Here is a 22,316-nt window from a genome sequence, read left to right on the forward strand (position 1 = left end):
ACAAGATCAGTATACAAAACTCAGTTGTATTCATGTGCATTAGCAATAAACATTCAGGAAATTAAGAAAATAATTCAGCTTAACACCATGAGACTGGATGAGATCATCCAAAGAGAGAAAAAAGGTCAGGATGGAGAAAAGAACGTCTGTGGTCTGAGCTCCAGGTCACCAGTGTGTCAAGGTGAGGGAGATGAGGAGGAGCCAATGAGACAGCCAGACAACCGAGAGATGGTTATGTGCTGGGGGCACATATTTGAGGAAGGAGGAGGTGATCAGTAGTGTGTGATATGGCGAAGGGGCAGTAGGGTGGGGACTCGTGGCCAAGTAAGTGGAGGAGTCTGGGTGAACAGCAAAGGAGAGAAGGAAAGAAAGGGAGAGTTGAGGGAAAAGGCTCTGTCCAGAGACAGTTACTTTGGAAAATAGAATAAAAATAGAGCACTAGAAAAATGAATATGCAACCCCATTTTTCCTTGTTAGATTCCACAGACATATTATTATGACAGTTTGTAAACACTCAATTTCTGTATCTCTTTCACGTGGGCTGTGACGGTTTGCAGAGTGGACTGGTACTCGTCCGTGGAACTCACTCTGTTGTAGATCTAAGCCTGGCTGGGGGAACATGAGCTGGAATTCATTCAGGATGGGTAGGTACGGAATACTCTGCTAGATGGCAGGAGGTACTTGTTAGAGCATCAACATTGGTCTTACACTCCAAGGCTCTGTATTTCCATGTTCAGAAAGAACAAAGTCTGAATTTTGGTTCCATAGAGTTTATTGTGAACAAGTCAGAAACCACAAGAAGCCTATTCAGAAGCATTATCCCTTTCTATAAAAGACAACAGTGATCTGTGGTCTTCCTCATAATCCGGACATTTGTATGGTATTTTAGTCTGAGTTGCTCATTTAAGCTTTATACAACCCTGTGAAGTGGGTGGATTTTTCATCTGTGTGAAGGAACAGGCTCTGAGAGAGGCAATGGCTTCTCCTCCCTCATGCTGCTTAGAAGCGATAGGGCCAGGACTGCCCTTTAGACCCGTGAACTCACCACCAGACTCAACTGTGCAATTTTTAATCCCCTTCCAGATATGAATTTCTTGTCAGCTGTACTTTGATAGTTTATGCCCTGCGTTACTATGAATTTGCAGGTTGAAGTTGGTGTCACCATGGGTGGGTGTGTGGTTGTGTGTGTTCTCAGCCTAGCAAGGAAAATAGACTTTGTCTTTCAATGTAAACAATTGCTGAGTTGCACTGTTGTTGCCTTTAAACTGATCAGGGGATGCCTGAGTTGCTCAGGGGTTGAGCGTCTGCCTTTGGCTCAGGGCATGATCCCCGGGTCCTGGGATTGAGTCCCACATCGGGCTCCCTGTAGAGAGCCTGCTTCTCCCTCTGCCTGTGTCTCTGCCTCTTTCTCTGTGTCTCTCATGAATAAATAAATAAAATCTTTGGAAAAAAAAAAAAACAACAACCCTCTGATCAGAAGGCTTGTTGGTTTCTAGAAATGCTGCCTTGTAACAGAGTTGTTTCCTCTTTCATAGTGTATGAATTATTTGCGTTCATCAGTCACATGGGAACATCTACAATGAGTGGCCATTACGTTTGTCATATTAAAAAGGAAGGAAGGTGAGTCTTTTTTAGAAGATCAATGATATCTGTGTTTTATTGAGCACCTACAGTATGCTGGGCTCTCTGCGAGGTGTTGCACATATTATCTCAACTGGTTCTCACAGTGGTTTTGTAGGGATATACTTTTAAAGCCATTTTACATATCAAGCCACTGATGAAGAGAAGCTGACTAGCATGCGTTTATTAGCCTGGACATAGCTGGGTCAGAGCTGGTCTTGAAAGCCACTTTCAACCATCGTACCAAAACGGCTTCCCAAAATAAAGATACATCCTGCAGCAGAGTGTGTATGTTTGGGACCTCCATAGTATTGCCAGTCTTAACCAACAAAACAAGGAAACCAGGTGCCCTGTTAAATTTGAATTTCACATAAACAATAACTTTTTAGTATAAACCTACCTTAAATATTATGTGCGATGTATTTATACTAAAAAATGATTTGTTACTTCCCTGCTATGTAAATTTGATTGGGTAGCCTGTATTTTATCTGACATCCCTAAACATCCTGTGTTTTGCCTTATTATGGCCTTGCTGTAGGCTTCTGAGCTTTGTAAATAGAATGGCCAGGTGTGTGTTGAGCCGGGAATGAGACATTTATGAATGTAAGGCTGCCACTCTCTTCTGGACCTTCTCCTTGGGCTGGATCCCCAGAGAGCCCACTGGTTTGTTTTTTTTCTGTGAGCTCCCCTCTGAGCAGCCTGAGGCTCAGTCTCTTGCTTGAGGGCAGTGCTCGGCAGTGCTCCAGAGGATGCTGAAGAAACCTAGAACCTTGCCCTTGGTGGGACATTGACCTCTCACACCATGCCACACACTGCAGGAGACACCAGGTCCCACCAGGGGCTCGGTTGTGCTCCTTTTTGAAATGTCTTTTAAGTATTGTCTTCTTAACTTGATGAATGAAAGAGTTGAGCACAGGCACTTGATTTATAGTGAATTCTTGTTATTACCAAGCATGATGTTCTTTTCAAAATACTTGTCTTAAGAATAGCTTCATTATAACTTCAAAGACAATACAGTTTATGGTAGGGAATTTGTAAAATATAGCAACATAACAAAGAATATGTCATTTGGAAGCCTAAAGATAATCATTGTTTATATTTTGATACATTTCTCTTTTATTATTTTCATTGGAAGAAGGCATAAGTCTGTATACACATACGTGATCCATATAAATGTACGTATGTATTTATAACTTTTCTAAAAGCTGAAAGTATGCACACAGCACATACAATTTTGTAACCTTTTCCCCACTTCATACTATATTGTGATTATTTTCTCACTTTGCCGAATCTTCTTTGAAGACATTCTCATAGTTGTGTGATAGTTCTCTGCATGGCTCTTCACTTCTTATTTTTACCTAGTTTTTTATACCTCAAGCTGAAATAAACACCCATCGTACATGATTCTTTGACTGAGTTTTTGAGGCTATCTATGGATTTCTACACAAGGGATTTTGAGATGAAAGGGATTAAAATATTTGGAGACTCCTTTCATAACTGCCTTTTGATTGACCTCGAGAAAAAAAAAGCCGTTGCAATTTCTCACCAGCATTCTCTCTTTTCATACAGTAGGCTTGAGTTTGGTTATCTTACAACATCTTGATTAAATATGGTACAGTAAGTTGTCTTCTGCAAAGTTTCCTGGGACTGACTGAAATCCATTGAATTTTTCCATCTTTTGTTTTCAGGTGGGTGATCTACAATGACCATAGAGTGTGTGCCTCAGAAAGGCCCCCCAAGGACCTGGGCTACATGTACTTTTACCACAGGGTGCCACGCTGAGCCTCAGATGTGCCAGTCGGCGAGAGGAAGCCACACGCCTTTTTAATTTGCCAAAAAAAAAAAAAAAAAAAAAAAAAAAAGCAGAAGTTGGGACAGCCAGACATGAAGGAATACATGGGGTATTTATAGTTTATTTAAAGAACATCATTTGACGCCTTCTGAAATAGAACTGGGAAGAAATTTCTATTAGTGATGATACACTACTGTAGATAGTTTTTCTTTTTATAAATGTTCAAGGAGAGGATGATTAAAAAAATATTTATATTGCTGGTGGGGGATCTGCCACTGTCACACCAAAAATGAGAATGTGCCACCAGCCCTCTATTATGCTTTGAGGGGCCAGTGGTGTGGCCTCACCCCACACCCAATAAACCAACAGCCCAGTTTTGTTTCATATCGAAAATCAGTAATGGGATGGGCTTTGTGACATAATTTTTTCATTACACACAATTTCTGACCTATCCATGTATAGAAGATTAGAGCATCTGCAATGAAAGGTATTTTTAATTTAATCATATTGAAATTCATAATGTGATTGTGTGAATGTGTGAGGGTGAGACCGTTATCGTCAACCAGGAAATCTGCAACGGGCTGGTTTTTAAAGGTTAAAGTAGTTGGTATTAAACATAGCTGGGAAAAGCAAGTAACTATTTTAAAGAAACTATAACTCAGGAACAGTTTTAAAAATTGGTTCCCCACTTAGATTTTCAGGCATGAAAAGGGCTGAGTCGTCCCCATAAGTGCTATCAAGAATTCACCCGGGTTTATGACATTTTGCGGTGTAACGCCAGATATCCACGGCAGCACAATATTGTTCTTGGCCAAACAAAGGTAGACGAATTCTGTTTCTCAGCAGCCTTTCCCGCCAAGGCATAGTGTGTATTTTTAGTTCAAATAGCTAATTTTACCATAACATATAACAACTCCCTGGAGTCACACTAAGTGCCCCAAATTTGTCTGTAAGTTTCTTGTCCCTGCAGTCTTTGCCTGACTCCATTTCTACATTTTCCTGGGGCTGAAGTCTCCTCTCTGGCCTTTCTTGGCTAATCACATCCTGACTTGCCTTCGCTGCTTATTTGCTGTGACGAGCGGTGTGATCTTGGGCACCCGAAGGGCTTCGGGTGCAAAGAAACTTTTTATGACGTTATGAAAGAACCATCATTTCCATTTTGGTATTTCTGTCTTTTTGCAACCTGGGATCAGATCAGAGTTTCGAACGAGGTGAAACAGTGCAACAAGAGTGGTTTATAATCTTCATGCAGCTCTGTACTGAATGCCAAGGTCTCTGGCGTTTCTATTTCAGATTGTCCAATCAAATGAAGAAGAATCTATTGCAATTTGCTTAACATGCCTTTGATTGGTAGGAAGGATCTTTCTAGAAACTGTAGGAAAATAAAGTAGAACCAGCTGGGTAAAATGCCACATGGACGGTGGATTACGACATGGTGAGTTGTGAATAGTCAGGATTCTGGTTATGGTCAGGGCTTCTCTCATGGGAGTTCAGCTACACCGTGTGTGTGAGGGACACTGAGCCCCGAGGCCCAGCGCCCAGAGACTTGGGTGCTGTCCTTCGCTGGCCAGGTCCCTCATCCTCCCTGTGCCTCACTTTCCTTATCTGCACAATGACACCTACTCTCTCCTGCCAGCTGTGCTTTGAGGATATGGTGAGATTTCATACAATGACCCTTGAAAAGAGTAGCAGGTGGGGTGCCATGTGGGTCCTAGTAGAGAGTGTGCTCCCTCTTCTCGTCTGATGTTTTTCTTCAGTTTGGGAACAAATGCAGTTGGTATGGGGGGAGCTCATGATGCAGTAATTCCCTCTCGACTTGGTTGTGCCCACCAGTGTCATCTTTTATTGGTGATTCCAATATCCTCAAGCAGCCCCACACCATCACATGCACCCTGACTCCTATAGAAATCCCCACGCTAAGCAGCCTTACGAAATCCAGTCTCCTTAGGGCTGAGTGTCATGGAATCATGACTCCAAATACACATCAAAAATGACTTGTTTTCCACGCTATTACAAAGCAAAGGCCTTCTTCCAGGGTGGGGGTGGGGGGGTTACTGGGGCTTTGGATGGAAATGTGGACAAAGATAGCGTGTGTATTTTGAACAAAATAAAAATTTTGTAATAAAACTTTGCAAAATGGTGTAAAATCAGTGTAAGATTATAGGCTATACAGTACTTACTTTCGTTAAGTAGAAAAATAAACCTAGCCCTTTCGATGCCTAAACATATTGTTAGAAAGTACACTATGGCTGCCTTTTTTTCCTGCCTCACAAAACAAAGGGCTATTTCTACAAGGCAAAGTTTTATATATGTGCTACTCTTTATTTCAGATTGAGAGTTGGGGAAAAACTGGAGCAAATAATGGGTTTCTTTCTTGCTTAAAAGTGTATTTATATGTATACCTTAATATATACAAGGCAGGTTTCCCTGGAATAAAAGTCTGGAACATACTGCTTCATTTTACACACATATATTGACGAGATTACTTGTGACTGAAAACTGGAATAATGTATGGATTTTGTCAACAAAATCAGCCTGTTAGGAGTCCTCTGTGTGAGGCGTGGTGGTATAATTGTGAAATTCTCATTGTGTGTGGGTGTACGTGTGAAAGAGTGCACTTTTTTTTTCCTGTAAATATCTTTTGATATCCATTTGTGTAAAATCCCAATGAAATGTCTTTGGAAAATGTATCAAAGTTTTTATTTTGTCAATGGATCTAAATGCCCATATTACTAATCAGAAATCCAGTTTGGTTCAGATTGGGAATTTTTTTTAAGGGAAAAAAGCATGCAAGGAGGACTGTGGGAAGAATCATATTTTAATGCCATTTTACATCAGTGTTGCTTCAATATTTGAATTGACTTGGCTGTTTTCTTTCAACTATAAGAGAATGTGCCTGCCATTCCCCATGCTCTCTTTGGGCTACAAGAAGCCTACCACAAGTAGCTTGAGCCTGTGACTCCCAACATCATTTATTCCCATGACCTGAATTGGCTGGAGCCTCACTCACAGTGCCGACAGAGTGCATCCCGGTTTGTGGTCTGACTCCACCCCCAGGCCACGGGCCCTTAACCTCTCTGGGCCTTTTTCCTTACAATGAGTGTGTTAGGCTGGATAAGCTCAGAAGTCCCTTCCTGCCCTGACATTTGATTCTATTTTATTTTCCTGTGTTTACTACTGGGGCCAGACATATGGGATGTGAGGGATCCCAGAGAGGTTAGTTGTAATGTGTTGGTTTGTTGCAGCTCATACACCCCAGTTTATAAGCTGCATCATTTTTAGTGTCCCCACCTCAACCTCTCTGCCCACTTTCTTTGGTAATTTTACTACTCCCTTTTCTCCCCCTCCATTCTTGAAACTCTCTACTTCTCAGTCCATGGAGATACCTTGTTTCCATCTTTAAAAATGAAAAATCTATCTGAAACACCTGAGATGAAAAACCTCAGAACCACTTTCCACTAAATCTGTAACATGTGCAGAGTATTTTCGTGCTCTAATTCAGTTAATTCGTAATCTAAATCAGTGCTGCGAAAGTTGTCTATCATAGAAAGGATGTCTTTTCCTCTTGTAGGCATCACTGTTGCTAAATCACATCATCTACATAGTCTTGGGGAGGTAGCAGGTGACTAGGAGGATGAGGGAATAGGATTGAATGAAGTGTGATTCCACCGTTTACCTAGGTCAGAAATCCTAGGTTACAGAACAAGATTCTCTATTCTTAAGTTGGTGTATAAGGTCACCTACCTGGTGCTATGAAGATTCCCTTCTCTGTAAATCATCTTGAAAGAGTTTGTATTAAAATTCTCTAGCTTTGTGCTATTTAGTGCAGCTGTCAATAGCCACATGTGGCTAGTGACCTCTTGAAATTTGGCTTGTCCAAATCGAGATTGTGCTGTTCACATAAAATACACACCAGCTTTTGAAGACTTGGTACCAAAAAAAGGGGAATGTAAAATATTTGATCAATATTTTATTTTATAGTGATTACCATGCTGAAATGATGTTTTAGATGAATAAGGTATTATTAAAATTTCACTTCTTTTTATCTTTTTTAATATGTCCACCAAAAAATTATTTTTATTTTTTTAATTTATTTTTTCCACCAAAAAATTTAACAGTAGACCTATGGCTTGCATTGAACTCATATTGGACAGTGCTGCTCTGGATTCTAGATGGCTTGGCATAGGCAGTGAGGTGCCACATGTGGAAGGTGATTCTTCCAAACATCCAGGTAGACAGAAGCAGCACACATATTTTCACTGGAGTTAGGAGCACTATGAGGCACAGAATGCCCAGAAGGCAGAAGATTTTTCTGTGTAAAAACCAATATGTATAAGACTCCAAGTAAAAAAACAAAAGCAAACGAGCCCCAAACCTTGTTCCTTCGGCTTTGCTTAGAAGCTGCTAACTTTGCACTTATTTTTCAAGCATCTTCCACGTGCCAAGGATGTTGGCTACGTGAGGGTGCTGGGCATATTTGCTTCCCTTTAGGCAACATTCTCTTGTGGTCTCCCCTCCCCAGGTATTGTTTGGTCTGTTTGGAGCTGGGTGTGTTGACATACGGTGTAGATCTTGCCGCTCCTCCTGGCCTTGGCAGAGCCTGTCGCCTGCGCCCACCTACCCAGCAGGTTTTGATGTTGGCTCCTGAAAGAGTTTGTATTTATTTTATTTTGCACTAGTCACAGTTGTTGTGAAAATATCTCAACTGTTTTGGGAGAGATTGCCTGTGATGGAAAGAGAGATGGATGATTTATTTATTGCTTCAGTTGTTTTAAAATTAAAAGCTATTCTCACAATCTGAGGTCCCTTTATGGCTCTTTTTTCTTTTGCAAAATGCCAAGTAAATTGATTCTGCCCTTTGCAGGTTCTCATCCATCAGTGGAACAGGTAACTGGAGACAGTGACTAATTTTATTTCTTTTTAGGATTTCTTTGCATGGGCACTCAGGCTGCCTCGTTCCCATCGATGGTGGAATGTCAGCAATGGTGCAAGAGTTTACTTCTGTGGAGAAGGAAGGGGCTGCAGCAGGGAAGAGTCTGATGTCTTGTAGACTTTCTCTACTGGATGTTGGGTCTAATAGTGGAGTCAGTTTGGACCCTTCTGTGGTTCCGCGGCTCCCAACTTGCTGGTAGCTTCCCTAATGCAGGTGCAAGCATACTCAATGAGCTGGTTGCACCAAGGGATCTCAGCATGTCTGTGGCAGCATGTTTGTAGGGTGTATGAGTTTCCTATTACTGCTGTAACAAGTGACCATAAATGTAGTGGCTCAAAAGAGCTCATTTATTAGGTGAGAAGTCTGAAAATGGGTCTTACAGAGTTCAAGTCTAGGTGTCAGCAAGGAATCCATTCCTTGCTTTTTCCAGCTTCTAGAAGCTATTCTCATTCTTTGACCTGTGGCCTCCTAACCTGTGCTCCTAAGGGCATTACTTAGTGTCTGCTTCCATTGTCTTGACTCTCTGACTGGCTCTCCTGCTCCCTCTTATAAGAACCCTTATGATTACATTGGGCCCTTCCAGAAAGTCCAGAATCATCTTCCCATTTCAGAATAATCTTTAGTCACATCTGTGATGTTCCTTTTTGTCGTGTAAGGCTACATATTCATAGGTTCTGGGATTAGGGTGTGGACATCCTGGAGGAGGCATTATTTTGTCTACCACTTAGGGTGTGCTTATTACTACTTAAAACATTTCTATTCGATACTTAAAAATTTTAAAAGAATCAACCTATATATTTTTAAAAATACAAGTAAAATAACCAGCATCAGCATTGTGCCATGATGTTTTGGTAAGAAGAGGAGAAGGAAATGATTGGGCTGGGAGATTTTTTATGACTCAAGAATTATAAAGTTCTGGGGATCCCTGGGTGGCTCAGTGGTTTGGCACCTGCCTTTGGCTCAGGGCGCGATCCTGGAGTCCTGGGATCGAGTCCCGCGTCAGGCTCCTGGCATGGAGCCTGCTTCTCCCTCTGCCTGTGTCTCTGCCTCTCTCTCTCTCTCTCTCTATCATAAATAAATAAATAAATATTAAAAAAAAGAATTATAAAGTTCTTACATTCACTTGCCATGTCCCATTGTGCCCCCTGGGAGAGTTTACCAATGTGTGTATGCACTGTTTGAACCTAAGGTCCTGCTTTTCTAATGTGGTCAGTGACAAACCATTTGTAGTGGAAAAATTTAATAGGAGACAATGACTTACTTTTATCCTCATGCAACCAATTATTTAAAAATTTACCAGGAAAGGTCTTTCGGTGAGATGAGGGTGGGAGGCAGAATGATAACATGGCAAGAGTAGAGACATAGAGACTTGACTTTCCAGCCCAGACTACCTATGTGACTTTGGTAAGCACTTAATATACTGAAACATAGTCTTGGCATCTGTGCAGTGGGCATGATAAAACATAAGATGAGTTATGTAAAACATCTGACAGTCTGGTAGCACAGGATATTTTTACTACGTTATTTTACAGCATTATTTTAACCCACAGCATTTTGACCTTTGGAGGTTTTGACCCTTTGTTTCAATCTAGAAAATTCTTTTTTGTTAAAGAATCAATTATACCAACATCGATGACTTTTTTCCCCAAAGCATTTCTAGAGATAATTTCACTAAGCCAACTTATTAGTTTATGTAGCATGGTTCACCATTCAATAGATACTTTAGAATGTATCAGTAGACATAACTCATTGCCTTTGTTGAGTTTATTTTCTAGCAGGGATAGCCAGACACTAAACAAGAAATAAGTAGCTTATATAATATGTTAAAAGATATTACGTGGTATGGAAAAAAGGGACAGCAGAAGAGGGGTGGGAGGTGCGGATTATGGTACTAAATGGGGTACTTTTTGACGGCATCATTTGGAGGTGAGATTTGAACCAAGACTTGAAGGAGGTGGAGGAGTCATCTAAATGGATATTTGGGGGAAAGATATGCTTGGCAGAGGGGCTCACTGGGGCAGAGGCTCCAAGCTGGGGGAGCATATCCATTATGTCAGAGAAGCAGCAAGGGGATCAGTGTGGTTAAAGAAGGGATCGAAGGGGAGAGTAGTGGGAGAGGAATTTGGGGAGGGACTAGTTAGCCTGAGCCAGAAGGCCATTGGAAGGGCTTGATTCTAGAGTGCTATCAGGAGTCATTATAGGGTCTTGAGCAGAGTGATAATCTGAACTGACCAAAGTTCTACAAAGATTGTACTTTGCCTAGATGAGATGATAGGAGGGCAAGAAGAGGAGCTACTGTGGTAAGCAAGGTAGGCTAGGTTGATGGCTCACATGGACAGGGTGGTAGCAGTGGAGGCAGCAAGGATGGTCAGATTCTGGATACATGTGAAAGTGAAGCTAATAGGATTTCCTGATGGGCAGGATGTGGCATGTGAGGAAGTGAGAGTAGCTAAGGAAGACCCCAGAGTTTTTTGTCTGAGTAACTGAAGAATGTAGTTGCAATCAACAAAGATAGGGAAGGCTTGGTGGGATTGGGGATTGGTGATGGGAAAAGGCGATCACAAATCCATGTGATATGTTGAGATTAAAATGCCTATTAGGCCTCCATGGTTGATATTGAGTGAGAAGCTGGATATACAGCTCTGGATTTTGAGAGAGAAGTCTGGACTGAAGATATAAAATTGGGAGTTGTTAGTAGCTAAATGGCATTAAAACCAGGGACTGAGTGCAATCACCAATGGAGGGGGACAGGAAATAGAATTGGTCCAGGGACTGAGTCTTTCAATAGAAGAAGTCAAGGACAAGACGAACCAGCAAAGGAGACAGAGGAGTGAACACCAAGGTGGGGAAAGCAAAGAGAATAGTGCTTGAAAGTGGATGCCAAGTGAAGAAAGTGTCATAAAGAGGCAAGTTATTAACTGTCAGACAACTGTGATAGGTTAAGTCAGATGAGTTGACCGCAAGATTGATCAGCTTGGAGTCCACGGGTGATCTCCATGGGGACAGTTTGGGAGGACAGGAATAGCAGATGAATGCAAACAAATCTTTGGGAAAATTTTGCCACAAAGCGAACCGAAGAAGTGGTGGTGGCTGACGGAAAGTGGGATGGGATCAAGAGAGGTGTGTTTGTTTTTTTAAAGATTTTATTTATTTATTTGAGAGAAAGAGAAAGCACAATTGAGAAAGAGAGAGGGAGAAGCGGACTCCTGCTGAGCTGGGAGCCGTACATGGGGCTCGATCCCCGGACCCTGGGATTATGACCTGAGCTGAAGGACGACGCATCACCGACGGAGCCACCCAGACACCCCAAGAGAGGTTTTCAAATATGAGAACATGTCAAATAGGAGGCACAAGACTGAGGATGTAGGACAGGAAGGATCACTGTCGCTGCCCTTGAGCAGGAAGAGGTGATGGGATCTGGTGCCCAGTGGGAGCTGACTTTAGACAGGGGCTGGGGAGCCTGTCTGTGGGGCCAGGAGGCAGGGAGAGACGTGGCTATGAGGAGGTGGAGTGCTGAGAGTCTGGCTTTTCTCCTCTCTGCTCGAATTTGCTCAGGGAAGTAAGTGAGATCCTCAGCTTGGAGGGAGCATGGGGTTGGGGAGATTGGAGGTTTGAGGAGAGAGGAGACAGTGTGAAATAGTTATCTAGTTGAACTCTCTCTAGGCTTTTACATTTTCCTTTCTATTTTAATGACATTAGTTTAATTGGGATCAATTATGTAGATTTTATGAGGACAGTCTGAGTCATCAGCTTTTGGTCCTCATCAGAAACTTTTGCTATTGCAAATTCCTGTTGACAGCCGTTATTTCCACCGGGTCCCCCTTTACCAGGTCAAATTTTGCAAATCTGAATTTTGTCAAGATTTTGTCCTTTTGTCATTTTTTAAATCAATAGCAAATTTTGCTATGAGCACTCTTAGCCATCATCCTGGTAATTTCTTTTTTTTTTTTTTCTTTTTGGTAATTTCTTTCAAGCCTACTTTTTCCTGTTTTTAGTAGTAGATGTGATCTTTAGTCAGTTTTTAATCTGTAAGACATTTATTTATTTGGCACAGTTTTTGCTATCATGTTTATCATTTGCAGTGACATTAATATGGACTGGATACATTATTAGTACGGGAAGAGCAGAGGACCTGAGTGTTGCTTAGGGCTAAGGTGGCATAGCATTGTTTCTACAATGGCCTAGGAATCTGGCACATGGTAGGTTTCGGTAGATGTTAGCTTCCTTTCTTTTTCCCTCTCAAAAAACTTGGGCTGGAAGGCTGTACTGCTTGGTCGCCACCTTCTAAGCCCAAACAGGGGGCCTACTGAGAATCAAATGGTTTAGTTCTATAGAGCAAAATACTAAAATTAACCATCACTTCTCAAAGTGCTGATTTTATTAAGATGATTACCAGGCAGCGTTATTTATTATGAGGTAAAAGTAAGGGAAAAAAATGTATCAGTCCAAAAAAAAAATGCATCAGTCCTTGTGAACCCTAAAGAACTGGATAGGTAAGGCATTACTGTAAGGAGCCTTGTAAAGAAAAAAAAAAAAAAAAAAAAAAAAAAAAAGGAGCCTTGTAAAGAAAGGTAAAGAACACTTCAAACCTTGGGCTGCTTTTATATATACACATGGAATGAAGCAGCTATTTGAGGAAATTAATAGAACTCATTTAAAAAGGGGTAAGAGACATACAAAAGTTTGAGTTATGCAGTGGGTGGAGAGAGGAGCCACAATTCACCACTGAGTAGAACACTGGTGAGATGAGAAAGAAAGAGGTACAGCTTGATTTTACAGAGGAGAAAATGAACTTCCAGCAAGGTTCAGTGCTGGCTTACACCGAGAGGGAGAAGGCGTGCCCATTGTCCCTGTGTAGCTGTGTTCATCCAAGCCTGTTGTTTCCTGCATCACCCATCTAACTGCCCACGACCTTCATTCATAAACATTTTGGAAACAGAAACTTCTGTCTCAGTGGCATCCCTCCTCTGCCTGTGGGCAAATCCACCCTTCATGTGCTCTAGGAAGGCCACCAACAATCTCCTGCTTTGCCAGGGCATCTCCTAAGATCTCCCTCGCTCACGGCCTGTGCCACCCTGGACTCCTTTCTCCTTGAAGACACACCAAGCTCATTCCTACCTTGGTGTCTTGTGCTAAGCTGTTAGCTCTGCTAAGAATGCTTGTTCCCAACTCCACTTGATTGGTTTCTTTTTGTTCAGAGCTCAACCCAAATGTTACCTTAAAGAAACCATCTTTTCTTGACCATCTATAGGTAAAGGAGCCACCAGTCTCTCTCATAATACTTTATTTGCCTTGTTCTTTTAGCACTTTTTGGCACATGACATTCTTATTTGTTATTATTTTTTTATTTATGATAGAGAGAGAGAGAGAGAGAGGCAGAGACATAGGCAGAGGGAGAAGCAGGCTCCATGCACCGGGAGCCTGACGTGGGATTCGATCCCGGGTCTCCAGGATCGCGCCCTGGGCCAAAGGCAGGCGCCAAACCGCTGCGCCACCCAGGGATCCCGACATTCTTATTTGTTAAAATATTTGTTGACCCCTCACAGAAATCTAAGCTCTTCAAGGGCAAGTCCAATTTGATTAACTCACCACTGTCCTGCATTAGAACAGTACCTGCACCTAGTAGAACCTCAAATATTTGACCGATTAAAAAAGAAAAAAAAAAAAAAAAGAAGAAGAAGAAAAAAACCCCAGATCCTAAAACTGGAATATATTTTGATACTTTTATTCCCAAAAAAAATCACAAAATCCAATTTCAGGTTAAATAATATTTTACTCTTAAAAAATTAACAAAGGAGGTTTTAAAGTTTAGTTTTATATCTAAAAATGCATTCTTAATTTCCAGATAACTCATGCAAAATCATATGTGGTGATATCCAATAAAAGACTTGTTTTTTGCTTTTTTTTTTAACCAGTAGTACAAATTGGATTATATTTGACTTGAAGCAGTTCCGATCCCCAAGTCCCATTTTGAAAGATTTCTCAAAAGACCTTGAAGCCACAGACAAAGTTTATTTCAAAACATAGTTTAAAATTGCACAAATATAAATACAATTTAGTAATGTGAAAAAGGGAAGGCATGCTTCCAATAATAGTATAAAAATACTACCTTAATCTTGGTACTTTGCAAATATAAGCCAAAGGAATAAATTAAACACATTAATATGATAAGAAGTTATTTTTATGGTAGGAGTTTTATTTCAAAGAGCAATGCAGGGAAATACTAAGATGAAGTGTTAATATCCAACAGAGTTGTGCTATGATACATAATATTTTACTAAGTACACAGTTACATTATCACATAGGATGCCCATAACTTTTATACCCCCACCCCATTGCCATTAATTTTCTATATATAGGTCACTTAATTTGGGTTGGTTTTAATTTAAAAACTCAATGTAAACATTTAAGGTTAAATTTTTTGTTTGTTAATCTATTTCAGCTTAAAAATGAAATCCCAAGATGTTAAACATTATTGAGCATAAAGAAGCAACACAGAAGAATTTATCTCAATATCTTTAGATTAGACTAGATATGTAATATTCATAGATATACAAAATATATAGAAACGTCTTTTCTAAATAGTAAATGCTTGTTATAGTTTGTAAAAAGTCTATTAAATTAATCAGGTTTTTTTTCTTTTCAACCAATGTAAACAAACCTGGGCAATGAAAGTTGAAGAGGGTTTGAGTGAGGTGATATGGGAGAAATTGAAAGGATGTCGGTAAAAATTTAGCTTTGCTTTATTTCCTTTAGCTACTGGCAACATATTTAATCATGAACATTTCTTACATTGCACAATTCTTTTATGGTATCTATGCAAAATTTTTATGTCTCAGTGAAAATGCCAAACTACCCAGTTGAGTGTGTTTGTAATCTCTTACCATTTTTTTTTTTTTCTGGTCATACAATTTGCCCTCTCCAAGAAATTGAAAGATAATAAAAAAGACACACATTTTATTGTTGAGCAACAAACTTTTTGCTGTTCTTTTTTTCATCTTAGTGTTTTTTGAGTGCAGGTTTCTAAAAGTGTCCCAATGAGCCTGGCAAGGGTTTTGCTACCACACTCTGCTCATTCCCATTGCAAGTTGGTTTTTTCCTGTAGAGAAGGTCCTGAGAAAACAGTTCTGGGATTGGGGTCCTGTCTCTAGAGTGCATTATTTTGGTATTTCTGCAGAGGTTGCTGGTAGCAGAAACCTTATTCAAAGCAAAATACTACATGAGAGTTTATTAAATCTCACACTTTAATTTTCTGGGTTTTCTCCTCTTAACTGCTTAATGACTCCACACGAGAATCTTTGCTGTGTGTTTGAAGATTTCTGTCTTTGAGCTTATATGTATGTGTTTGAGGGTATATGAGATGGTGACAAAGCTGTTACTAACAGAAGACACCCCTCCTCCCACTTCGTCTTACTGAGTTTTGCTCCATCCGATTCTGGTCTTCTTGCCATATATTGTCATAAAGCAAGGGTTACAGAAAAAAGGAGTGAGAGGACTTCCAAGTTGCTTCTGAGTGACCATGTAATCACCTCATCACCCCTGAATTTCCATGTTTTTAGACAGATCAACCAAGTCCAGTTTCTTAAGGGAGGTGGGCCCAAGTAGCTTACTTATATCATACCATGTGGAGGACGATGGTGTGACACCCCACACACTCACGATGTAACATTTGTGGAAATTAAGTCCGCTTGTCCTTTGCCTTATGATGGTTTTCATGTGCCTGGCATTACCCCAACCTCCCTACCTTATTTAGAATGTCAGTATTTCTAACTTATTCCTGAATTTTAGAAAATGTTTGAAATGCACTATTCAGAATTAGAACCCAAAACTGTGCAGAGGCAATCAACACAAGTTTGTTTAGTAGCATTCAGACATATAGACTTTGAGTTTTGGATCTGTTGTGCCTCAACTGGTTTTTATAAATCGTTTAGATGTCTAAGTACCAGGATTTCTCGGTAGATCCATTTGGCACTGGCTGCAACTCTGCATAAGCCAGACGTGGGAATATCTGTAAAGTTAAGTGTGATAGCATGAAAACAATCTCGAGGGTTAAGATATTGAAAGCAAATAGTCAACTTTAACACAAAGTTCATGAAAATGTTTCCTTGCTCAGAAACAAGGAAAAAACAAGCTAACCTATGAGACTTAATCATGCACTGGGTAAATTTACATTCAGTAAAGTTTATCTTGCATGCTTTGGTTAATATTTGAGTAGGCAGATTTGCAAGTACTAATGCATGCATTATTTTGTACCTGAGGTTATATGTTTTATTTTTTAAAAATTGCCTTTTTACAAACCTTATGCCAGAGTTCATCTATGAACACTCTTTAAAAAAATATATATATATGTCTACTTCTTAGTTCAAAACAGTTTAATTTCAACCAGTTCTATAAATACTGAGATGACAGGGAAACTGTGCAGCAAAACCTGGAGAGGGAAGGTATGTGAAATTATTTTACAAGGTTGAAATCATGTATGCATGTTCAGTAATTTCTAAAATATGAGGCCTCAAAGAGATGGCACACGGATCAAGCCTTCAGAATACCCTGATTCTAAAATGATTTTAGAATTATTTCAAGGTATAAAACAATAGCAACAACTAACTGAAAGTGCAGGCCCATCCTGTGGAACTAATTCAAGGGCAGATGAGGAAGGGGCACAAAATGACTATCTTTGATTTTTCTCTGTTCCCAAAGGGCTCATGGATAAAGTTTATGGGACAGAGTTTAGGAGCTCCTGTTATATGTGGGACTAGCTATCGTTGGGTTCAAGTCTCGCTTGTATAGCAAGAATATTCTAGAAAGATACGCCTAGTTTGGGCATCTTGACATGGACCCAAGATTCAATGTAATAGTTTTCTCTAAAGTAAAGAAGAAGAGTGGCATAAAACTCTGAAGGTGAGTGTGTCCTGAACATTCCAGCCCAGTTAAGTAACCCTAGTTTGCCATTCTAGTTGAAATGCAGATTGGCTGAGAAAGCACAGCTCTTAGTTTTCTGGTAAAGTTTCCTGGTGGACAAGATCTGCCTTCCTTGCAGGGAGTCATGGGGAATGATCTTAAGAGAATGCAAAGGGAATGATGACTCCATATGATTGGCCCAGTAAGGGGGTGCTTTACTCCTTCTTCTTTTCTTTGGCCCTCCACCTCCTTCCCACTGTTAAGGTACAGCAGCAAGAATAAATAGCCCAGGAGACATAGCTATAACTTATTTTGAAATTCAGCAATGATCCCGGGCTTTCTCTGCATTTTCAACCAATCTGCTAGTAAAATCAGTTCTTGAAAGATCCATCTGAGCAACTGGATGGTCATTCTAGTAAAACAGCATCCTCTAAGAGAGCTTAGGCTTGCTTACTTACTCAGTAATCCCCCCCCAAAAAAAAAGAAAGAAAGAAAGAAAGAAAGAAAGAAAGAAAGAGAAAGAGAAAGAGAAAGAGAAAAAGAAAAAGAAAAAGAAAAAGAAAAAGAAAGAAAGAAAAACTCCAAGCCTTCCCAGGGTGCCTCAGAAAGGAACCAAGGACACCCTGTTCTTTGAAATGGAAAAAGTAATTTAAATGACAATTTTATACCACTGGAGTTAGAACACCAAAAAACAGTTCTGCCTTAAAAGAATGTGTATATACTTTAAAAATGTATATAATAAAGACTGTTCTGTAATCTTACTAAGCTTTGGTGGTGCTCTGATTTCTATAAACTTTCCCTTGTTTTTTAGTAACTGTTTTTACTTAATTTTATTTAAAAATATTGTTGAAAAACATCGTGGACAATAATTCTGCACTTCCTGATAGGCAACCGACTATGAAAATCTTGGTCCTGATGGACACTGGACATACTGGGGAAAGCCCTACTGAATGTTCTGGAAATTATCAAATTATGATGGGAATGGAAAATTGTCTACTCTCCTCTGAAAGTATTGTATTCTGACAGCAATATAAAACTGGGGCTGCAAAACTTGTCACTACTTAGCAACAATCGAATTAAATCAACGTTTCCTGCATTTACCCTGCTGTCAGGCTTTAGACTGTTAACTCATGCCAGCAAAGCTAAGAAAACAGCTTGTTATTATTGCAAATTCAGTTAGTGTTGAAAGTCTAGAACAGCATCATAAACAGAAACCTGTGAGGTTTGCTTTGAATCCTGTGTTCAGAGGCTCCTACTGGACTATGATGGATGCAGATCAGCTGGCCAGCTAGTAAATGCACAGAAGTTGGGAGGAGGAACATGCAGAGAATGGAAGCTATTGGGGCAGGCAGCTGCCATTAACTTGAAGGCTGGCCCCAAGAGTCCTTCCTAGATTGAATTCTAGGATTCTGAAATTCTAAAGAATAGTTTTGAAACTATTATTGAGCTTTATTTGCTTCTAAGACTGGAAGGAAGTAAGCAAAGCCTGGGTTGTCACTACTGCCCAACAGTGAATGCCTTAATGCCTCTGCCTCCTGTGGTCCAGTTGGGGGCCCCACCTTTGCCCAAGTGAGCTGTGACAATGAAGCTGAAAGCCTGGCACACTATTGGGCCCTCAACTCTTTGTCCTTATAAACCTTATAAACTCTCTCTTTGTAACGTACATAAACCTCAAGGGCTGTGGTTTCGTGTTTCCTCGAGCCCCTTCCCACCCATGGGACTCCCAAGGTAACCGAGGAGAGGATTTCTACCACACATTTCCCCCTCAGGAGAAGCTAACTCCCCAGTCAATTAAACTGTCTTGACTCAAATGCTGTTTGCTTGGTAACTATAATCATGAGAGTTACCAGCTATGACTAACCGGAGAATGTGAAGAAAAAGTTGGGATCAGATTGCTCTGGGGAAGATTCTGGAGGAAGGAAAGAGAAAAGAGAAGAATGGGACGACTTACTAGGGCAAATTGCTAGAATTGGATATTGGTGATATTATATTTTGATTAGTATTTTGCAAACAATTTTTCTAATTCCTTAAAAAAGGATGTCATTCCAATTAATCCCCAAGAGGCACGACACATCCTGAAGAAGTGAGCAGAATGCAATCAATTAAACACCACTACCAACAGAAAATTCCTGATACTTGATAAATATTCAAAATGAGAGCCAAATGGGCATGCATCTTTCATATTAAACCTCTAACATTCAGTGAGTTTCAGCTAGAAAATATTGATCTTCTATCACTTAGAATGCAAAAGAGTGAGCAGAGCAGATTATTATGGAACTAAGAAAACAATTTTTAGGAAAAAATGTCTTTATCACTCTACGAAATACTATTTAAAATATTAATGGTTTAAAGGGAATATTGGTGTGCAGGGCAGTTAGAAAGCAAGTAAAATATAACACTTAAGCAAGTTAATGTTAAATCTATAGAAATCACGTTATCATCAAAATTCTTCCCTGCAGAGAATGCATGACGGGACGGTACGTTTTCTCTTGCTTAAGTTTATACAGTCCCAGAAAGCATGTGAGCAAGATCTGTGTTTGACATATTTACTACACTCTATGTCATACCTGCTTTGAGAAAAACTCCTTCAAAACTTTACACTATGAAAAACTATTTTCATGAATTTTTATTTGGTCCACGGATCTAACAAGGCTGAGTTCTCAAATCTTTCACCCCTAAGTTAAAAATTGGAGCAACAAAACAAAACTCCAGCAAGGCATAAATAAGATATTAAAGTGCATATATACAGTCCCAGAAAAGTTTTGATTGGGAACAGCAAAAATTTCTAGTGCAAAAAACTGCTTTTGCCAGCAAAGCTCCCTCTCTGGAATCGAAGGGCTACAGTAAAAGTTAAAATTGGAACAGGTTTAAGCAATGCCTCTTTAGTCAGGAGTTAATGTATGTGCATGCACCTTGGCCCAGACTATGTCATAAAAGGGGAATTGCAGGGATAGTTCAGAAACAGTCAAATTCCCTGATCAGAGGCAGTGCTTTCTCCAGGTGTCCCATGAGCAAGTTCCTTAGATGTGTATCAGCTGCAAGTGGGGACAAGACCCCCAGAGGACATGTTTTGAATATGCTTGCAGCTCACAGTTACTTTATCTTGGTTTGTCTTTGTGTCTCTCAGGTCTTCTTTCGAGCCCAACCTTGACTCTATATACAACATTTTGTGCTTTTGAATCTGAACGGAGCCTGGGCATTGTCCATAGGAATTCCCTTGTGTTCTATCACCATGGCCTTTTGGACATCTGGTTTATCCTTTTTGGAATTCGTAATAAAATAGTTTTGCCTTTCTCAGTACAATTACATAGACAAGGATTTATATTTTTAATTTTTTTTTCCTTTTCCTTCAAGGATCCAAGTTGAAGGCTCGTAGGAGGACATCCAGGTCACCGAGATTAGCCGCCTGGAAGAGTTCCGGTTGGTCCATCAGAGAAAGTGCGATTCTGAGGGCAGCCCAGATATTCCCAGAGATTGCAGGATGAGGGACTTGCTGTTGATTCCTGCTCTTCCTTTGCAAACTGAGGGCAGTGAGAAAATTGCTGACCGCTTCTCTAAGAGGGTAGAAAAACAGACATTTAAAATGCAACTTCCAGAGTTAGCAACTTAAAACAAATTTCAGAGTTAGCAACTTAAAACAAAAATGGATTAACTTCTCTTAGTCCCAAACCCTAAATCACCTCTCTGTGGTGTTTTAGAGAATCAGAACGTTGTTCATCAGATTATTCTCTCCTTATTCTTTTGTGAAAAATCATTGTTCAGTATAGTGAAACCAGAGAGAAAAAGGAAAGCAAATTTTATTTTAGGACTGTCATGTGGGACAGAAAGAGTAATAGTGAAGCCATTGCTAACTATTAATGCATTTGCTTTTCTCCACTTTTAGGGATAATTTAAAGACTTAATCCATTTGCAAATGTGATTTATATCACTAGGGTTGAAGAAGAAGCATCTGGCCCTACTCAGAAAGAAAGTGGTTTAACTTTTCCTATTAGTGATAGAAATATGGGAGGTAGTGGGGTGGGTGGGACTGAGTTGATTTGTTATCAGAGCATCTGGGCTTGAATCCTGATCATTTAGCCTGAGGCAAATATCTTATCCTTCCAAGACTCAGTTTCCCCAGCTGTGTAATAGGGAGAATAGAAGTCATTTTAAAACCTTGTTGTGTGAGATGCAATTGGATCAATTTATGTGAAAACTCTTACTAAGTTAGATCAATAATTCTCCAAGTATAGTCTGGGGAACTCTGGAGGTCAGTGAAGTGAAAATTATTTCTCCAATAATCCTGAGATGTTATTTTTACCTTACTTTGATTTTATCATTAATGTACAATGAAATTTTCCAGTGATTGCACGATGTGTGAAATCCCAATATATTGAATGCAGAGGCAGATATGAAAATCTGTCTCTATTAAGCAAGATATTTAAAAAATCGGCAAAATTGTAAAACGATGCCACTCTTTTCACCAAGCACATTTTTGTTTGGGGGGAAATAAATATTTTTCATAGAATAGATAATGCTAACATGTAGTTAATTATTATGTTTAAATGAATCTTTTAAATTTTTCTCAATTTAACATCTAGTATGGTAAATATTGATGGCCATAACCCACATAAAAGCCCGTGGAGGTCCTCAATAATTGTTGAAAGCATAAAGGGGTCCTGAGAACACAAAGTCTGTGACTTGCTGAATCAGATGCTGTCCACAGGTCTTCCGGCTCTTCCTGGCCACACCTGCTCTCTTGCTTGTGTGTCATGTGTGCCCGCTGGCTCTGCCCTCTCAGGACCCCTGTCACTGGAAGTATGGGTTCTATATCTGACAAATTGGTCTTTCTTTGCTAAGAGTTATAATACTGCTTTAATTTGCATCTGCTTCGTTCTTCTTAAAAGCTTTTCCCACATTTGATCCCACTTAATCCTGCAAGGTAGTCATTATCAAGTATCTGGTAAGAAGCTTTAAAGTGAAGCTGAACTTCTGAGTCCAATGCCCATCGTCCAGGTATTTGTTCATCTGTATTGTTAGATCCGCCTGGAAATAAAGGGCAATTGGGAAATGGTTGCACTGTGCATGATGACC

At 40.0% G+C, this 22,316-nt stretch overlaps 2 protein-coding genes across 27 annotated transcripts in view; one reads left to right on the forward strand and one right to left on the reverse strand.

Moving 5' to 3' along the window:
* USP13 (ubiquitin specific peptidase 13) overlaps positions 1 to 8,208 on the forward strand; it is a 117,163-nt gene extending 108,955 nt beyond the window's left edge. For all 3 annotated transcript variants that reach the window (XM_072807490.1, XM_072807491.1, XM_072807492.1), the window contains 2 exons: positions 1,536 to 1,620; positions 3,309 to 8,208. In XM_072807490.1, coding sequence (XP_072663591.1) covers positions 1,536 to 1,620; positions 3,309 to 3,402 — 179 coding nt within the window. In that variant the 3' untranslated portion in view covers positions 3,403 to 8,208. The remainder of the gene's footprint in view (positions 1 to 1,535; positions 1,621 to 3,308) is intronic.
* Positions 8,209 to 14,337: 6,129 nt separating this feature from the next.
* PEX5L (peroxisomal biogenesis factor 5 like) overlaps positions 14,338 to 22,316 on the reverse strand; it is a 320,090-nt gene continuing 312,111 nt past the window's right edge. For all 24 annotated transcript variants that reach the window (XM_072807503.1, XM_072807498.1, XM_072807514.1 and 21 more), the window contains one exon: positions 14,338 to 20,797. In XM_072807503.1, the coding sequence (XP_072663604.1) occupies positions 20,593 to 20,797 (205 nt within the window). In that variant the 3' untranslated portion in view covers positions 14,338 to 20,592. The remainder of the gene's footprint in view (positions 20,798 to 22,316) is intronic.

Source organism: Canis lupus, chromosome 31, assembly GCF_048164855.1.
Source record: "Canis lupus baileyi chromosome 31, mCanLup2.hap1, whole genome shotgun sequence".
Lineage (NCBI taxonomy): Eukaryota > Metazoa > Chordata > Mammalia > Carnivora > Canidae > Canis > Canis lupus.